The following is a 16,122-nucleotide window of genomic DNA, read 5'->3' as shown; positions in this document are numbered from 1 at the left end:
CCGAGGCTCCGCGCTGCGCCCGGGCGCACACGCGCGCGCTGACCGCGGCGGCGCCCGGGCCACGCCGCGCCGCCTCTCCCAGCCCTCGCGCAACTGTCAGGCCGAGCGGGGCCGGCGGATATTGGCTCCGCGACGCGCCGAGGCTCCTCCCCGAGTCTGGATCTTTATATTTTGGGAGAATTTCTTTGAACTCAGTTACCGAGCTCCGGGAAGGAGACAAGTTCCCACAGCCGGCGCGCCCCGCGGAGGCGCGGCGCGGCGGGGCTCACCCGCCTTCCCCGCGGCGGCGGGTGCCTGATCGTCCCCCACCTCGCTTCCCTCGTGGAGGAAAACGGACTCCCTTGGCTGGGGAGAAATGCCAGGGATCTGGATGTGACCGTGAAAAGAGAACGTGTGACTGGAGGAGGCAGAAGAGGAGGAAAAGCATTATTGGAAGAGAAGAATAAACCAGCCACTCCAACCCGTTCTGCAAATTAGTGCTATTACTTCTGGGGTCCATTGCTTTGATTCTTTCCTTCCCCCCCACCCCAAATTAAGGAACCTTGACTTGAGGGCCAAGAGCCAGCCCCCCGACAACTGGGGGGGGGTACCCTTCTGGGTCGGAAGACCTTTTGGATGTAGTGTTGGTGGAACATTTAGACACTCTCTTCTGGAAAGGCCACCATGAATTCGGTAGCGGGGAATAAAGAGAGGCTTGCGGTCTCCACCAGGGGCAAGAAATACGGGGTAAGTTGCGACGGCTACGATGCGGAGGCGCGTTAGCAGAGCCCCCTCGGCCGGGGTCCCCCTTAACCGGCGCCGTGCGGCCGCGCAGGGCGGCCCCGAGCTCTCCTGCTGCTGCAGAGGCGCCTCCGCCAGGCTGTGCGTGCGCGGAGGCGGGCCCGCCGGCGAGGACGCCCGCACACTAGCCTCACCCTCGGAATTTTCTGTCTTCCCGTTCCTTTCCATCCCCGCACCCCTAACTTTTGCGGCATTCGTGCACTTCCAGGCAGAGTTAAGCCGAATGTGTGTGTGTGTGTGTGTGGGGGGGTGTCCATGAATCCTCAGCCATTCCTCGGGATCATTTCCCTGGAGCCGGGAGAACCTTCCATTTACCTCCAGGATCCGGAGGGCTGTACCCGGAATGAATAAAAATCCAGAAGCCCCCCACCCCCACCCCCACCCGCCCCGGGCGTCGCGTCTTCCAGGAACTTGAACGTGGGTTCTTTTGGGGATGGGTGTCGGGTTCGAAAGCGCGGGGGTGCCGACTGTATGGGTTCCCCCCGCAGAAACCATGGAAAGCCCCCGAGCGAGCCCTCTCCAGCCGAGCGGAGGAGGAGTCCGCCGGCGCCCGGGAACCCGCGCAGGGGCACCTGGGGTGGGGGGACCCACTTAAGGACGATTCACGGGGCAGATGGAGGCAGATTCGGCCGCAGGGCTCGGAGCGGTCTCGGACGCACTCGGCCGGGCCCTCGGGGGCGCGCGGGGCAGGGCGGGGGGAGGTCGCCCCCAGCCCGGCCCGACCCCACCCCGGGGACGCGGGAGCCCGTCGCCCTGCGGCCCCTGACTCTGCACGTCTCCCCCGCAGGTGAATGAAGTGTGCTCGCCCACCAAGCCCGCGGCGCCCTTCTCCCCCGAGAGCTGGTACCGGAAAGCATACGAGGAGTCGCGCGCCGGGAACCGGCCCACCCCCGAGGGCGCGGGTTCGGCGCTCGGCTCGTCGGGGACCCCGTCCCCCGGCTCGGGCACCTCGTCCCCGAGCTCGTTCACAGGCTCCCCGGGCCCCGCCTCCCCGGGCATTGGCACCAGCTCGCCGGGCTCCCTGGGCGGCTCGCCGGGCTTCGGCACGGGCTCCCCGGGCTCGGGCAGCGGCGGCGGCTCCTCCCCCGGCTCGGACCGCGGCGTCTGGTGCGAGAACTGCAACGCCCGCCTGGTGGAGCTGAAGAGGCAGGCTTTGAAGCTGCTGCTCCCGGGGCCCTTCCCGGGCAAGGTGAGCCCGCGCGGGGGCAGGCGGGAGGGCGGCCCCGGGGCCGGGAGGGCGGCCCCGGGGCCGGGAGGCCGGGCGGACCGCGGTGGGGGGGGGGGACACCCCACGCCTCTCCCTCGCCAGGGCGTCCGCGGGGCACGGAGCCGGGAGGGGCGCCCGCGGTTTGAGGCCTCTCGCTCCACTGGGTATGCCCCGGGTTACGGGTCCTGCAGCCCTCCGCTCGAGTTCCCTCGCGGTGCTCCCCGAATCCGCCGGGACCTCGGGGCGCCTTCGCCAGAGACCCTGTTCCCGCGTGCCGCCAAGCCTGGCGACGCGGGGTGCGGGGGGAGGGGAGGACAGCCGACCCCGGCTCCTGGGGGGGGGTTTCCTCTCTGCAGTCCTCCCCCCACTCTCTCCGGCTCATCGGATCCCTCCCTCCCCCCGCCACCCGTGACCCTCACCAAAATCCCGCGGGAGTGGTAAAAGCAAGCCGGTATTTAGGGTCGGCGTTCCCCACTGTTGATCGTGGGCCCCTAGTTCCCAGGATCACAGAAACAGAAACACACCCTCGAAGGCCAGCTTTTGCCCTCTCGCTTTCCGCGAGTCGGCCGGAGGAAGGTGAAGGGGCGGGGGCGCCTGGGAACCCGGCCCCCTCCAGGCCCGCCCCTGCCGCGAGCACGTTGTCCCCTCCATGGCAACGCCGCGGCGTGGTGCGCGCAGGAGCCCCCGGAGTGCAACACAATGCAATTGTGTTTGCACTGTTGGGTCCAAGTACTATCAAATGATAATATTTACTCTTCCGCTTCAAAGAGTTTTTATCAGTGGTTGGAGAGCACTGTGGAGAAAACAGTGACTAGCTGTGGGGATTTCTGACACTGCCCAGTGGCGTTTTCTGATGTGTATTTCTGGGACTTTGGAAACGAACTACCGTGATTTCGAGTGGTGGAAGTTTAGCGGCAACTCCATCTGCCTGCCTCATTGTTTTCATACGCAAGGGTTAAGTTAAGCAAATACCCACAGAAGTTGTAAAATTTTACATGTGGAAAATTACCACCAAGAGAATTGGTTTTATGAATCCCGCATTCATCTCAAGAATAATTAACCTGTGGATTGTTGTCAGTATGCCATTTTTTTTTTTTTTTTTTTTTTTTTTGTATCTTGGTAATAAATCTGGCCAGGCACCCTGCGAACAAATCTCAGGAAATCTGAAAGCGGATTTTATACTTGCATTCTGTATCCTCCAATTTAACACTACTTGGTCACTCACAGGTTTATTCATTTGCTCTTTTGATCATTTATCAATAGTCCCTGATTTCCTGCCACATTCAAGGCACTGTGTTAGCAAGGCCCTGAATAACAGGTACCTACAGCCCTTGTCCACATGGAGTTTGCGTTCTAACGGATGATACATTCAACCACGAAATGCACAATTCAGAATTTATTCCCCTTTGCGGTAAGTGCCGCAAAGGAAGAGGGTGGGGTGCTGTGAGATGGTCTAACCAGACTAGACCATCTGATGCATTTTGAAAAACCTCGGTTCTCCAAGGTATCATCCGATATTTGGCAATCCTAGTAAGTTACAGTCTACCGAAGTATTCTAGAACATTCTGGAGGACCTGTTCTTACAATAGTTGTTTGTGGTGGTGTTTGAGTGCTGGTGTGTGCAAAGGTAAATCCAAATAGACCCTTTCTATAAATATGGAGGAAGGGAAGGAAATCAGTAGGGAGGAGAAACATGTTGAAATTCAAATGTATCCGTCACGTTTTGTGGAGTCATGTGACAAAGTCGAGTTTTGGTTTTGTTGAGGCACCTGGAAAATTCATTCCCAGGGTTACCAGAGGCAGTTCAATATATTTGTCAATTTTATTTACCTGATGAAATGAAAGTGATCCTGGGGAACTGATCATTGGATTTCCTGAATCTCAGTGCTCTGTGCCACCTTACGGTGACCCAGGCATGTCTGAGGAAGAGTGGTCGATCACGGGGAGAGTCACACAGGATCACTGTAAGGCACACATCAATATCATACAATGCCACCGTTGCCTGGAGTTTCGTATGTGACATAGTGCGGTGAAACATGACGTTTGGTGCAGGGGGTGTGCAAGACTTAGCCAGAAACCACAGCGATCTGGATTGCCTCATTTTTTTTTAAATTTTTTAAAATCTTTATTTGAGAGAGACAGAGAAAAAGTGCGAGCGGGGTTGGAACAGAGGGAGAAGGAGACACATTCTGAAGCAGGCTCCAGGTGTGGGGCTGGAACTCAGGAACCGTGAGATCATGACCTGAGCCGAAGTCGGACGCTCAACCGACTGAGCCACCCAGGCGCCCCTGGACTGCTTCATTGTTCATCATGAGGTATAGGGCCTCAACTTGTTGGCCTAAACGATAAATTTAGTTCTATTTTTCTTTTTTAAGCATTGGTACCCTCATAGGAGGCACAATTTCCATTGTGCTGTTTAAGTTGCAATGTTTTAAGTAGCCCTCAGGTACCAAAAGAGCTAAGTTTCGTTGCACCAAGAGATGTCATCGTGACTCCAACATGCAATTTGCCCTGGAGAGTAAGAGTCTAGAAGATAAAGGCATGTTTTTGAGGGATAATTAGCAAAAATCATCATGGTAATTAAGTTGCTTAGCTGTATTTGGAAAATATTTTCTTGATAAGAATACTAAACTCTAGGGGCGCCTGGGTGGCGCAGTCGGTTAAGCGTCTGACTTCAGCCAGGTCACGATCTCGAGGTCCGGGAGTTCGAGCCCCGCGTCAGGCTCTGGGCTGATGGCTCGGAGCCTGGAGCCTGTTTCCGATTCTGTGTCTCCCTCTCTCTCTGCCGCTCCCCCGTTCATGCTCTGTCTCTCTCTGTCCCAAAAATAAATAAATAAACGTTGAAAAAAAATTAAAAAAAAAAATAAGAATACTAAACTCTACTAAGTGGTATTAAAAGTCTCCTCAGTGGCTGTTTAAAAATCAGAGGGAGAAGAGCACATTCAGGAATCTTACTGTTTTTAGGACGGATTTGGATTTAGTTCTTTCTCCACCACTGATTCATTTCGTGACATCGAGTAAATCCGTTGGTGTCTGTGTTTTATTTTATTAAAAAAATGTTTTTATATGTTTGTTTATTGTTGAGAGACCGAGAGAGACAGAGCATTGGCATGGGAGGGCAAGTGAGAGGGGGAGACACAGAATCCGAAGCAGGCTCCAGGCTCCGAGCCATCAGCACAGAACCCGATGATGCGGGCCTCGAACTCACAAACCGTGAGATCGTGACCTGAGCCGAAGTCGGACGCTCAACCGACTGAGCCACCCAGGCGCCCCCATTTTTGTCCGTATTTTATTAAAAAAAATTTTTTTTTTCAACGTTTATTTATTTTTGGGACAGAGAGAGACAGAGCATGAACAGGGGAGGGGCAGAGAGAGAGGGAGACACAGAATCTGAAACAGGCTCCAGGCTCTGAGCTGTCAGCACAGGGCCCGACGCGGGGCTCGAACTCCCGGACCGCGAGATCGTGACCTGGATGAAGTCGGACGCTCAACCGACTGAGCCACCCAGGCGCCCCCATTTTTGTCCGTATTTTAAACTTTCCTTGGAGAAAGACGTGAGGGTTGATGATTGTCACTCAGCCAAGATACCGTTAGATTTAGGGTTGACATATTTAGGGATTTTCGCATGAAACATTTTCCACTTTCGTTTGCTGATTTCGTGAGTACATTTTCCAAATATCCTCCAGCTGGGTGGGTTCTCACCCTGTGCCCACTGGTAGGTAGCAAGCCCTACCGAATCCCCCCAGTTTTGTGTCCGGGACAGTTGGTTAAGGAGGGGAGGTAAGGTGCCGGCGAGCCCATCAGGGGTGTCTGGCTGGCCCCACGACTTTGACAGTGGCTCTGGTGGCCTGAGGAGTGACCACCGTATTCTGAGTATTCTTAGGAGTCACGTGGCCACGGGGGACCAAGGCTCCGTGGCACCAGGTACCGAGATTTGGAGATTTCTAGCTCAGGTAACTGGGTGGGTGGGGTTGGTGTTCACCGAGGCAGGAACTCAAAGAGAGTGGTGATAACGGGTTTGGTTTTCCATGCACCGAGTTTGAGGTTTCTGGAAAGAGACAGAGTAGAGGCCGGTGTGGGACTGAAGGGGACTCTGGCGTGTAGAAACGGCAACCGTGAGCTCCAGCCACCGTTCGCGACGCTCTGGGTTTGTCCTTTCAAATAACAACTTACCTGGCTGAGCAAAGATTTGTGCCCGGTGACAGACCGCAAAACATTTGGATTGACTTTTATTACTTCAGTCAGTAAAAAAAACAAAAAACAAAACAAACAAACAAAAAAAGTACTTCCTGGGTTTATATCATGTCTTTTCCAGGGCCGGGAAGCAGAAGTGGTCCGGTAAAACAGAACGTAGACGTGCAAAGCTACAGATTTGTTGGGATTGTCAGTAAAAACAGTCCTTTTGCGCGTCGTAGTGTTCCAGTGAGCAAATATAAAGCCATTTCGTATCTACTGGCTTTCCTGTTTTACACACAGTCGAGGCACCAAGCAGAAATAGGGGCCAAGGAATGAATCTCCCATTTTGGGGCTATCCTAGATCGTTCTGATAACGGAGACAGAACTTTTGAATTGACGGTGGAAACCCTAAGAAACATCAGCCCCAGAGAATTCCCTGGAGTAAGCAGAAATGTTCCAGGTTGGCAAAAGGGTATCAGACATCTGTTCATTTCCATATCAATACAAGGAAATCTTTTATGTAAAAAAAAAAAAGGTCCAGAATCACATTCCTATCTGATTTTTTTTTTTTTTTCTCAGCCAAGTATTCTGGGTCCATTTAGGCCCCAGAAATATCAGGAAGATTAGCCAGACACACCGAGAAGGGTGGCCAGGAATCACAGAGATGAAAGAAAGGAATGTGTCATAGGGGTTTAAAAACACCAAACGTAGACTCTAAATAGCCAGAGCCCAAGGAAGTCTAGACTTGGGGAATATGCGTGTGTGTGTTTTCCTAGCTCCAAAACGGGTACGAGAAAACTATTTAAAAGTTCCTCCAGAAGCCGTGGTATGATTCTTTATAAATAGATACGGAACGTATTACATTTTAAACACGTATGAATTCTGAGAGCTGTGTATCTGAAATCTTTTAAGAACACGTGGCTCTTTTCAGAAAATGTTATTAGAGTCTTTTCCATCTGAGAAATATTTTAGATACGAGATCAGGTAATAGATAACATCACTGAGGAAAAAGTCCTGTAGCATTTATCATTAAAACGTGTCTGAGACAGTTTAGGGATTCTGAAAACATTCCCAGTAGAGACACGTGAACGGTGATCTCTTCCTTAAGGGTTAGCAAGCTATGGAATAATGGCATTTCATTCTACCAGCCTTTTAATTGTGAACCAACACGGTCAGTTTTTATAGTGACTTAATTCACTTTGTAAAAACCCCTGGGCTGTAGTAATTTCTTCCACACTCACTGCACGTAGGATTATTGCATTAGAAATGTGATTTTTAAATGGCTGAGGCTAGTAATTTGTCAGCATTTCGAAGGATCAAGTCAATAAACTTGAGGCAACATCAGTTGCTCTCTGGCATATCACAGATTGTGTCATTCATTGGCTGATACTAATGGTGATGCTTACTGTCCTTGGCGTGTGCTGGGCGCTCTACCCCGATATACCCCTCCCCCACATCCATCTACCAAATCTATAGCAAAACAAAGATGAACCCGATTTCCTTACCCTGGAAGTCCAAGTGATCCACGTGGTTCAGATCACAAACCGAAGCATGAGTAAAGATGCCGGGAATGGAGAAATCCAAGGAAGCTCCCCCCCGCCCCACCAAATCCCTTGGGTTTTTGTTGGTTCAACTGCCCCAGTGGGAGACGCCCCCCCCTCCCCCCCGCCTGGAGATTATTTTCATTAGTTATTTATTATTGTGACTATTTTTCCCGGGCTCCCAGATGGTAACATCGCTTTTAGGCTCTGGGGGCAGCGGGTGGTGGGAAAAATACGTGGGGCTGTGGGGATTCGGAGCTGCGTAATTTTCTTGGCTGGAGTGTACCGCAGGGGGACAAAGGACTTCCTCATAGTCATAACCGTTCAGTTGAGACTGTTGCCTGTCCCTTCTGAGAACACCCGGTTGGAGGGCCCTGCACTGACCTTCTGGGAGGAAGAGCTCTTCAGGGGGACGTCTCCGCACCACCTCAGTAAGGCTGCCAGAGTTCAACTCTGTTCCGTCCCGGCAAAGATTGCAAGTTGGCTGGCGTCTGTCAGGGTTCACGGTCTCTTTTCAGGGATACAAACCGCTTTCCTTTTTGCTATCTTGAGTCACAGGCTGACCATAGCATCTTTTCTTTAACCACCACCCCCCTCCTTTTTTTTTTTTTTTTTTGTTTTTTAAGCCTCCTGTATTGTCTTCCTGTGGCAAAGCAGCCCTGTTCAGATGGGTTCCCACAGACCTTTCATACTTAACTTAGACCAGTCAGAGATCTCTTAAAGTGCATTTACGAAGGTGCCCGAGGACCTGGAATAAGCCCGTATCCCTAAGTTACTTTAAAAATGTTGATCAAAATAGTAAATCAGTCTGTATCTGTCATTCTGCTTACCCACCGCCTGTGGGATGCTCCGGGACCCATCTGAGAAAGGTGGATGTCAAGTTCATGGTTACAAAGGCTATCTGTCTGTCCAGCACGTCCAGCTTTCAGAGGAATCCGCCTTTGTTTTTGTTGAGTGTTTGTATGCTTTCCTTTTTGAAATTTAGATATCAGATCCACGGGGAGGTTACTTTGGTGTATAATGGAAGGTATAGATCAATTTTATCTTTTTCTAAATGTCTATCCAGTTGTCAGCAGACCCTTTATTAAAACATCCATCTTCCACCCACTGATCTGAGACACCGTCATTGTCATAAAACAAATTTTCCGTTGCACTTGGTCTGTTTATGGACCTTCTGCCATGTTCTGCTTATCTGGTTCTTCGGGTGCCAGTTCCGCACTCTTTTAAATATAGAATCTTTGTAGTAAGTTTTAATATTTGGTAGGGCTCGCCCTCCCTCTCCCAAACAGTGCCTTTCCTTTCTGGGAGTTTCCTGGTTACTCCTCATGTTTTCCTGTATGCACTTTATTTTTTTTTAATTTTTAAAAAATGTTTATTTGTTTTTGAGAGAGAGGGGGAGAGAGAGAGAGAGAGCGAGCAGGCGTGCACAAGCTGGGGAGGGGCAGAGAGAGAGAGAGAGAGAGAGAGACACAGAATCCGAAGCAGGCTCCAGGCTCTGAGCTGTGAGGACAGAGCCTGACGCGGGGCTCGAACTCACGAACCGTGAGCTTAATGACCTGAGCTGAAGTTAGACGTTTAACCAACTGAACCACCCAGGTCCCCCCCCCCCATATGAACTTTAAAATCAGCTTGCCGGGGTGCCTGGGTGGCGCAGTCGGTTAAGCGTCCGACTTCAGCCAGGTCACGATCTCGCGGTCCGTGAGTTCGAGCCCCGCGTCGGGCTCTGGGCTGATGGCTCGGAGCCTGGAGCCTGTTTCCGATTCTGTGTCTCCCTCTCTCTCTCTGCCCCTCCCCCGTTCATGCTCTGTCTCTCTCTGTCCCAAAAATAAATAAACGTTAAAAAAAAATTTTTTTTTTAAATCAGCTTGCCTAACTCCAGAAAAATATTTATTTTAATTGGGACCATGCTAAGTTTATATATCAACCTGGGGGATATTTGGTATCTTTTTTTTTTACAGTCTTGGAGTCTTTTATTTTTATTTTTTTTACACTTATGCCATGAATCCATAGGGAATGGGTTCCAACAGCTCAGGCTCCTTCCCGGTGGTTCTCACAAAGTGTGCTTCTCTGGGTGGGGCAGGGTGGCCCTTCAGCTGAACCCAAGTACCTTTCTCCTTGGCTTCCTTCTGTCTCTGATCATTTTCCTTCACACGCTTCAGGAACCTATCTCGGCCCCTTGAGCGCTTAATGTGCTCAATACGTACATTAAGTCTCTTAGCGAGAATCTTGCCCTTCACTTGTTTGTTTCCAGCAGTGACAACAGCATGCCGGGTGACGTCGTCGACTCTCCCAGTTTTGCCTTGGTGACATTTGTGGGGCATTCCTTTTTCAACAGTGCCCATTCCCTTGATGTCCACAATATCGCCTTTCTTGTAGATTCGCATGTATGTTGCCAAAGGAACAACTCCATGTTTTCTAAAAGGCCTAGAGAACATCTAGCGGGCACCTGTCCTCTTTCCCTTTGTGTTGGTCGTTTTGGCAAATTACCGGAAGATGACAGTTCTGGCTGAAAGGCAGTATTTGGTACCTTTATGATGTTGAATCTTTCCCAAGAACAGGAAGTGTCATTCCATTTGAACAAGTCTGCTTTTCAGCAATTTATTTATTTTTTTTTAATTTTTTTTTCAACGTTTTTTATTTATTTTTGGGACAGAGAGAGACAGAGCATGGACGGGGGAGGGGCAGAGAGAGAGGGAGACACAGAATCGGAAACAGGCTCCAGGCTCCGAGCCGTCAGCCCAGAGCCCGACGCGGGGCTCGAACTCACGGACCGCGAGATCGTGACCGGGCTGAAGTCGGACGCTTAACCGACTGCGCCACCCAGGCGCCCCTCAGCAATTTAATTAGTCAGTCAATTAATGAATTAAGAGGGGGGCGGGGCAGAGGGAGAGGGAGAAAACTTAAGCAGGTTCCATGCTCAGTGCAGAGCCCGGCGCGGGGCTCAATCCCGTGACCCTGGGCTCATGACCTGAGCTGAAATCAAGAGTTAGGCGCACAATCTACTGAGCCACTCCGGTGCCCCACTTTTCAGCAATTTTTAAAGTTTTTTTTTTTCTCCTGTAGACTTTGTGCATTTCTTGTTACATTTGCCCTTAGATATTATATCTTTTATTGCTGTTACAAATGAACATCTTCTCTTCTAATTGAGGCTTGTTTAATGTATAAGCAGGATATTGATTTATATGTTAACTTTACATCCTGTTGCTTTATTAAACTCTTTAGATGTGTTTCTCAGTTTTTAAAACTGGTATTCTTGGGTTTTTGAAAGCACTTATCTTACAAAAGTAGAGATATCGTTAGTCTTTTCCTTTGCTGTTGGTATCCCTTTAATGGTTGTCTGTTCTTTGTTACATTGATTCACGCCCCCAGTACAGTATTCAGTGCTAGCAGATACGGTGGGAATGTGTATGGTTTTTCCCATTAAGATACTGGCTTTTGTTTTATTTTAGTTTTTTAAACTGAAAACATTAATTTTTTAATGTTTATTTATTTGGGGGGAGAGAGAGAGAGAGAGAGAAAGAATGAGTGAGGGAGGGACAGAGAGAGAGGGAGACAGAGAATCCAGGCAGGCTCCATCCTGTCATCACAGAACCCAACACAAGAGTCAGACGCTTAACCGACTGAGCTACCCAGGCACCTTCCCCCCTTTTAAAAAATGTTTATTTATTTATCTTGAGAGAGAGAGAGAGAGATGTTGGCTTTTGAACTAAGGTGTACGTATGGTTTTACAAATTAAGGAAGTACCCAATTCTTATTTGATTTAGGAATGGGCCCTATGTTTTGCCAAATGTGTTTTCAGGCTTTAGGGAGGTTGATCATATGATTTTTCTCCTTCAATCTATTTTTTTTAATCAAAAATTAAAAAAAAATTATTTACTTTTGAGAGAGAGTGAGAGACAGAGAGTATAGGTGGGGATAGGGTTTTTGTTATCGTGCGTCTGATTTTTGAGAAAGGTTGTGGATAACAAAACTGCTTTGGGCTCTGTGGAACTTGAAGCGGGATGCTCCCATGGGTCCCCGGAGCGTTCAGAGCTAGAGACGTGAGTCTGGGAGATGTTGGCTCGGGGAGGGTGGTGGGATCCCCAGAGGGCGAGCTCTCCCTGGAGGATGTTAGAACACAGAGCTGTGGGACCCACGGACATTGACGGCACAGATAGCCTGAGGAGCTGGGAAGAGAGATCAAGGAGAGGCCAGAAGAAGTGGAGGAAAACAGGAGACAGTGGATTCCTGGAAACAGAGAGGAGGTAGGAGTAGGGGTGGTAAAGGCCAGATGCCTTGCAGAGATCGAGGAGGTAAGGACTGAGGTTTCCCTTGACTTAGCAACTAGGAGGCGGCCGGGAATCTTTGCTAGAAGAGTTTCTGGCGCCTGGAGAGAGGCAGGCAATGACGTTGTGTCCAGGAGTGGATGGAGGGGTGAGGGCAGCTGAGGTAGCATTTGAGTTGTTGCCAACACTAAGAGGTTAAGAAAGATCCATTTTGAGGCGCTTACGAAACTAACGTTAAAAGTGAAGATCTGGGGTCAGCAAACTTGGGTGGAAAATCAGATTACATCACTGTGTGACCTGGAGCACAGCCTTTCTGAGCTTGGTTGTTCTTCGTCCATACAATGGCAGCAATGATAGGACCCCCACCAGGGTCGTTGTGAGGGCCAGTGAAATGTGCGAGGTAATATTCAACCATCGCTTTGTTTTCATTCCAATGACTTTGTCCAGGAAGGTGAATTTTATGCAAGGCCCCCCTCTCTCTCTTCCCTCCCTCTCTTCCTTCCTTCCTTCCTTCCTTCCTTCCTTCCTTCCTTCCTTCCTTCCTTCCTTCCTCCCTCCCTCCCTCCCTCCCTCCCTCTCTCTCTTTCTTCATTTTGCCAGTGTCTGACAGCAAAAATGAGAAAGCAGCGGTCAGAGAAAGTGGAACCATTCAGCTCCTCTCCTTTTCCATTTCCTCACCTCCACGTGAACAAAGCACTTAATGCATTCCCCTCTGGGTGACTCCACAGAAAATTTGGGGGTGCTCAGTTGACCAAAATCGCCACTGCTTTTAGTTGAGATGGCCTGAATAGGGGTGGAGATTCCTTGTCACGGATGGAAATCCCTGCCTTAAGCCCCGCCCCTCAGGAGGCCCCTCCCCCCCCCAGGGAGCATCGAAAACCTGGTAGTTAGCACTTCTGCCCAGGAACGAAGGAGAGCCCGGCTCTCCCCTCACCCCCCCCCCCCCCCCGGATCTGGGCAGCACCAGGAATTTGGGCTTATCTGCCTTCCCATCCAGCTTTATCTTTCTCAGACAGTTTTCTTTGCAGTTACGCTTTGCTGATCCTATCGCATCGATTCCGACCAGACCTCGCGGAGAAGTCTGGAAATAGAGACACCCTCCCCCACCCAGCGGTATTTCCTGCACACATCTCAGCTGGCAGAGGGTTCTTGTAAACTCTTACCCAGGAAGGGTCGATATTCCTGTGCTGCTACGTGGGCTAACGTATCAGAAGGCTCTGGGGTAGAGTGAATTCTTTTGATAAGCAGAACCATATCTAAGTATATCTTAAGTGTAATAGATAGACCACGTTGTACCTCTGAGGGGCTATTTTGATTCGTGGTTTCTGCTTAATGGAGTTTAAGTTCAATATTTTGCCAGCCACACAAAGTTTTTGGAAAAAGGCTTAGCTCTCTACTCACAGCACGGTTTAAAAACCTTTGATAGTCCTTATGCACAAAATGTCTTTATTTTTAAACCGTGAGCTGCAAATAATAAGTTAAAAATCTACTCTGCCACCACAGAAGTGACAAAATGTGGACTTTCATTACTTCTTTATCTCATCTGAGTGATGTCTGAGACTTATAATTGCTAATTCAGGACTCCTCCCCCCCCCCCCCCGAAGTTAACATAGGAACTTAAAGAGCTGAGATTTTCCTCGGGTATGATTCCATTTTTTTTTAATTAGCAGTGATAAGCGGCTACACTTCCCGGGGAAACACTACCGTCTTATTTATAGCGGTCGCTTTCCTTGGGGTTGGAATTCACTGTTTCCCTACGCCCTGCTCCACCTAAATGGTGGTTTCACGCAGCCACAGGAGACTTACTTATTAACTGAGTAAGACACCAATCACAACAACCCTCAACGGTTGAACTCTCTAACCAAGCGGCTCCACAGAAATTAAACAGCTGAATTCAGGCAAACAGCTAGCAACCACCATTGTCTAAGAAAAATAATCGGCCTCCTGGCTCAGTTGTGTGTCTTTCCAGAGAGGGACGTCCTGGTCCTGAGCGTGGCAGCTGACAGTGACCTGGGGTGCCCTTCCTGCTGCCCCGGCTGTGAGCGGGAGCGTCACATCTCTGCCAAGCCAGGCAGCATGGCGATGGGGCCAAGGGGTGGACGGGAGAAGGACGGAAAGGGGAGGAATAAGATAAGGGGACGAGGAGGAGGAAGGACAAGAGAGGGGGCGAGAGAAGCAGCAAAATAAAGGGCTGGTGGTTGGCAAGCATCTCAGGTTGACTGTAGTCCCAGATGGGTTTTTTTTTTTTAAATTTTTTTATACATTTATTTATTTTTGATAGAGCACAAGCGGGGGAGCAGCAGAGAGGGAAGGAGACACAGAATCCAAAGCAGGCTCCAGGCTCTGAGCTGTCAGCACAGAGCCCATCTCGGGGCTCGAACTCACAAACCGTGAGATCGTGACCTGAGCCGGAGTCGGACGCTTAACCGACTGAGCCACCCAGGTGTCTCCAATCCCAGATGTTTAGAGGAGAGAGGACTGTCCTTAGACAAGGGGACAGAGATGCAATCTTGTCTCCAGCACTAATTAGCACGGTGAGCTTGGGCCAGCCGGCCAGCCAGCCGATGCTTCATTTGTAAACCAAGAGGGCCGGAGTTGGTGGCCTCTGCGGGTCCCTGTGCAGCCGGAGAGGAGCCCTGACACTATGAGCCCGGTCCTTGCTCCCAGAGTCCAGACGGATAAGCTTGACAAGGCTCTCCATGGATTTCTGGCTGAACCAGGAGCCTGGAGCTGTTCCATGGGCGGCCCCATTTGTGGGCCTCCCACCCTCGGCCGGCCAGGCCTGTCCTCCTCGTTCGCCCGTCCAAACAGAGGTGCTCAGCACCGCCATCCCCGACGTGTCTACGTCTGGAGTTCGGGTCATCAGCCGACGGACAAGACTCTTCCTGTTTCTTAAAAACGCTGTTTACTTTATTGTCTTCTGTGTTTGTATGCAGAAATAAACTTGGGCAGATAGAAGGACAATAGGTTTTATAAGAGCACTTTGGTCAGGAACGTTTGAGAAAAAATATCGCCTTAGGTATAAAGACTGCTTATAGTTGTTTGTTGGTTTTTTTTTTTTTTTTTTTTTTTGCTTGTAGTTTTACGGGAAAAAAATCTGCCGTCCTGATTAGGATTTAGAAATAAATTTTTAAAAATTAATTAATTTATTTAGAGAGAGAGAGAGTGCAAGGGAGGAGCAGAGAGAGAGAAAGAGAATCCCAAGCAGGCTTTGCACTGTCAGTGCAGAGCCCGACGCGGGGCTCGAACCCACGAACCATGAGCTCATGACCTGAGCGGAAACCAAGAGTCAGACACTTAACCCGCTGAGCCACCCAGGCGCCCCAGGGTTTAGAAATAATTTGCGGGGAGTTCATCTTGGGTGGCAGTATAGGGACATCCGAACTCCAGACATTTTTATTTGTCCTTCTTGAAAAAAAATTCTACCTCTAGATTTTTTTTTCTGAAACCTTTTCTCCCTCTTTGATTTCTCCTTCTTCCCTTTGCTCTTACGAGCACCTAGCCGGGGCCATAATTGTTGAGACCAGTATTCACGCCCCCCCCATGCCGTGCGCACGACTCAGGTGTGATAGACCTGCAGTGTGGAAGCGTGGTCTCTGCGGGAGGCAGCGGCTCACCGCGGGCCGAGTCCACAAGATCCGTTCGTTTTTGATCCATTTCGTTTTCCTTCCTGAACCACTCACCCAGCTTGTCCTTAAAGCGTCTGCTTGCCGTGAACCGTTCCCCGAACTCCCGTTTCGACTAGAATCGCTTTGCATCGTAGTCTGAACGCAGCTCAGGGAGCATGGCTGTTAGGAGCCCAGCTTCGCGTGGACTTGAGCTGCGCTAAGAACTTCGGTGCAGGGACAGTGGAGAGCAGGGACAGAGCAGGCACAGAGCACCCCTTGTCCCTTCTCGTTCTTGCACTGGGCGCGGGTGCGCGTGTGCATGTGGATCGTGCTCCCCGATACCGTAGCCTTTGCTTTGCCTCCGGTTCTTGTCCCCCGAAACTTGCCCGGGTTCCTATTTGTGAAATTCCCCAGAAGCGCTTCTACCCTCCCGGGCTGTGCGTGTGCGCGCTGTGCGTGTGCGCGCTGCGCGGGGGCCGCGAAGGGAGCATCCGGGCTGGTAACGCGGTGGACATCCTGTCTCAGGTTTCAGACGTTGTCAGGCC

General features: G+C 50.5%; 1 protein-coding gene across 1 annotated transcript in view; it reads left to right on the top strand.

Moving 5' to 3' along the window:
• The first annotated feature begins 242 nt into the window (after positions 1-242).
• The window catches only part of KIF26B (kinesin family member 26B), a 477,608-nt gene continuing 461,728 nt past the window's right edge, over positions 243-16,122 (top strand). Inside the window, exons 1-2 of the mRNA XM_023247495.2 lie at positions 243-726; positions 1,568-1,969. Of these exons, the coding sequence (XP_023103263.2) occupies positions 664-726; positions 1,568-1,969 (465 nt within the window). The 5' untranslated portion in view covers positions 243-663. The remainder of the gene's footprint in view (positions 727-1,567; positions 1,970-16,122) is intronic.

This window comes from Felis catus, chromosome F1, assembly GCF_018350175.1.
Source record: "Felis catus isolate Fca126 chromosome F1, F.catus_Fca126_mat1.0, whole genome shotgun sequence".
Classification (NCBI taxonomy): Eukaryota; Metazoa; Chordata; class Mammalia; order Carnivora; family Felidae; genus Felis; species Felis catus.
The sequence above is the reverse complement of the archived record's forward strand: the minus strand, read 5'-3'. Positions and strand labels throughout refer to the sequence as shown.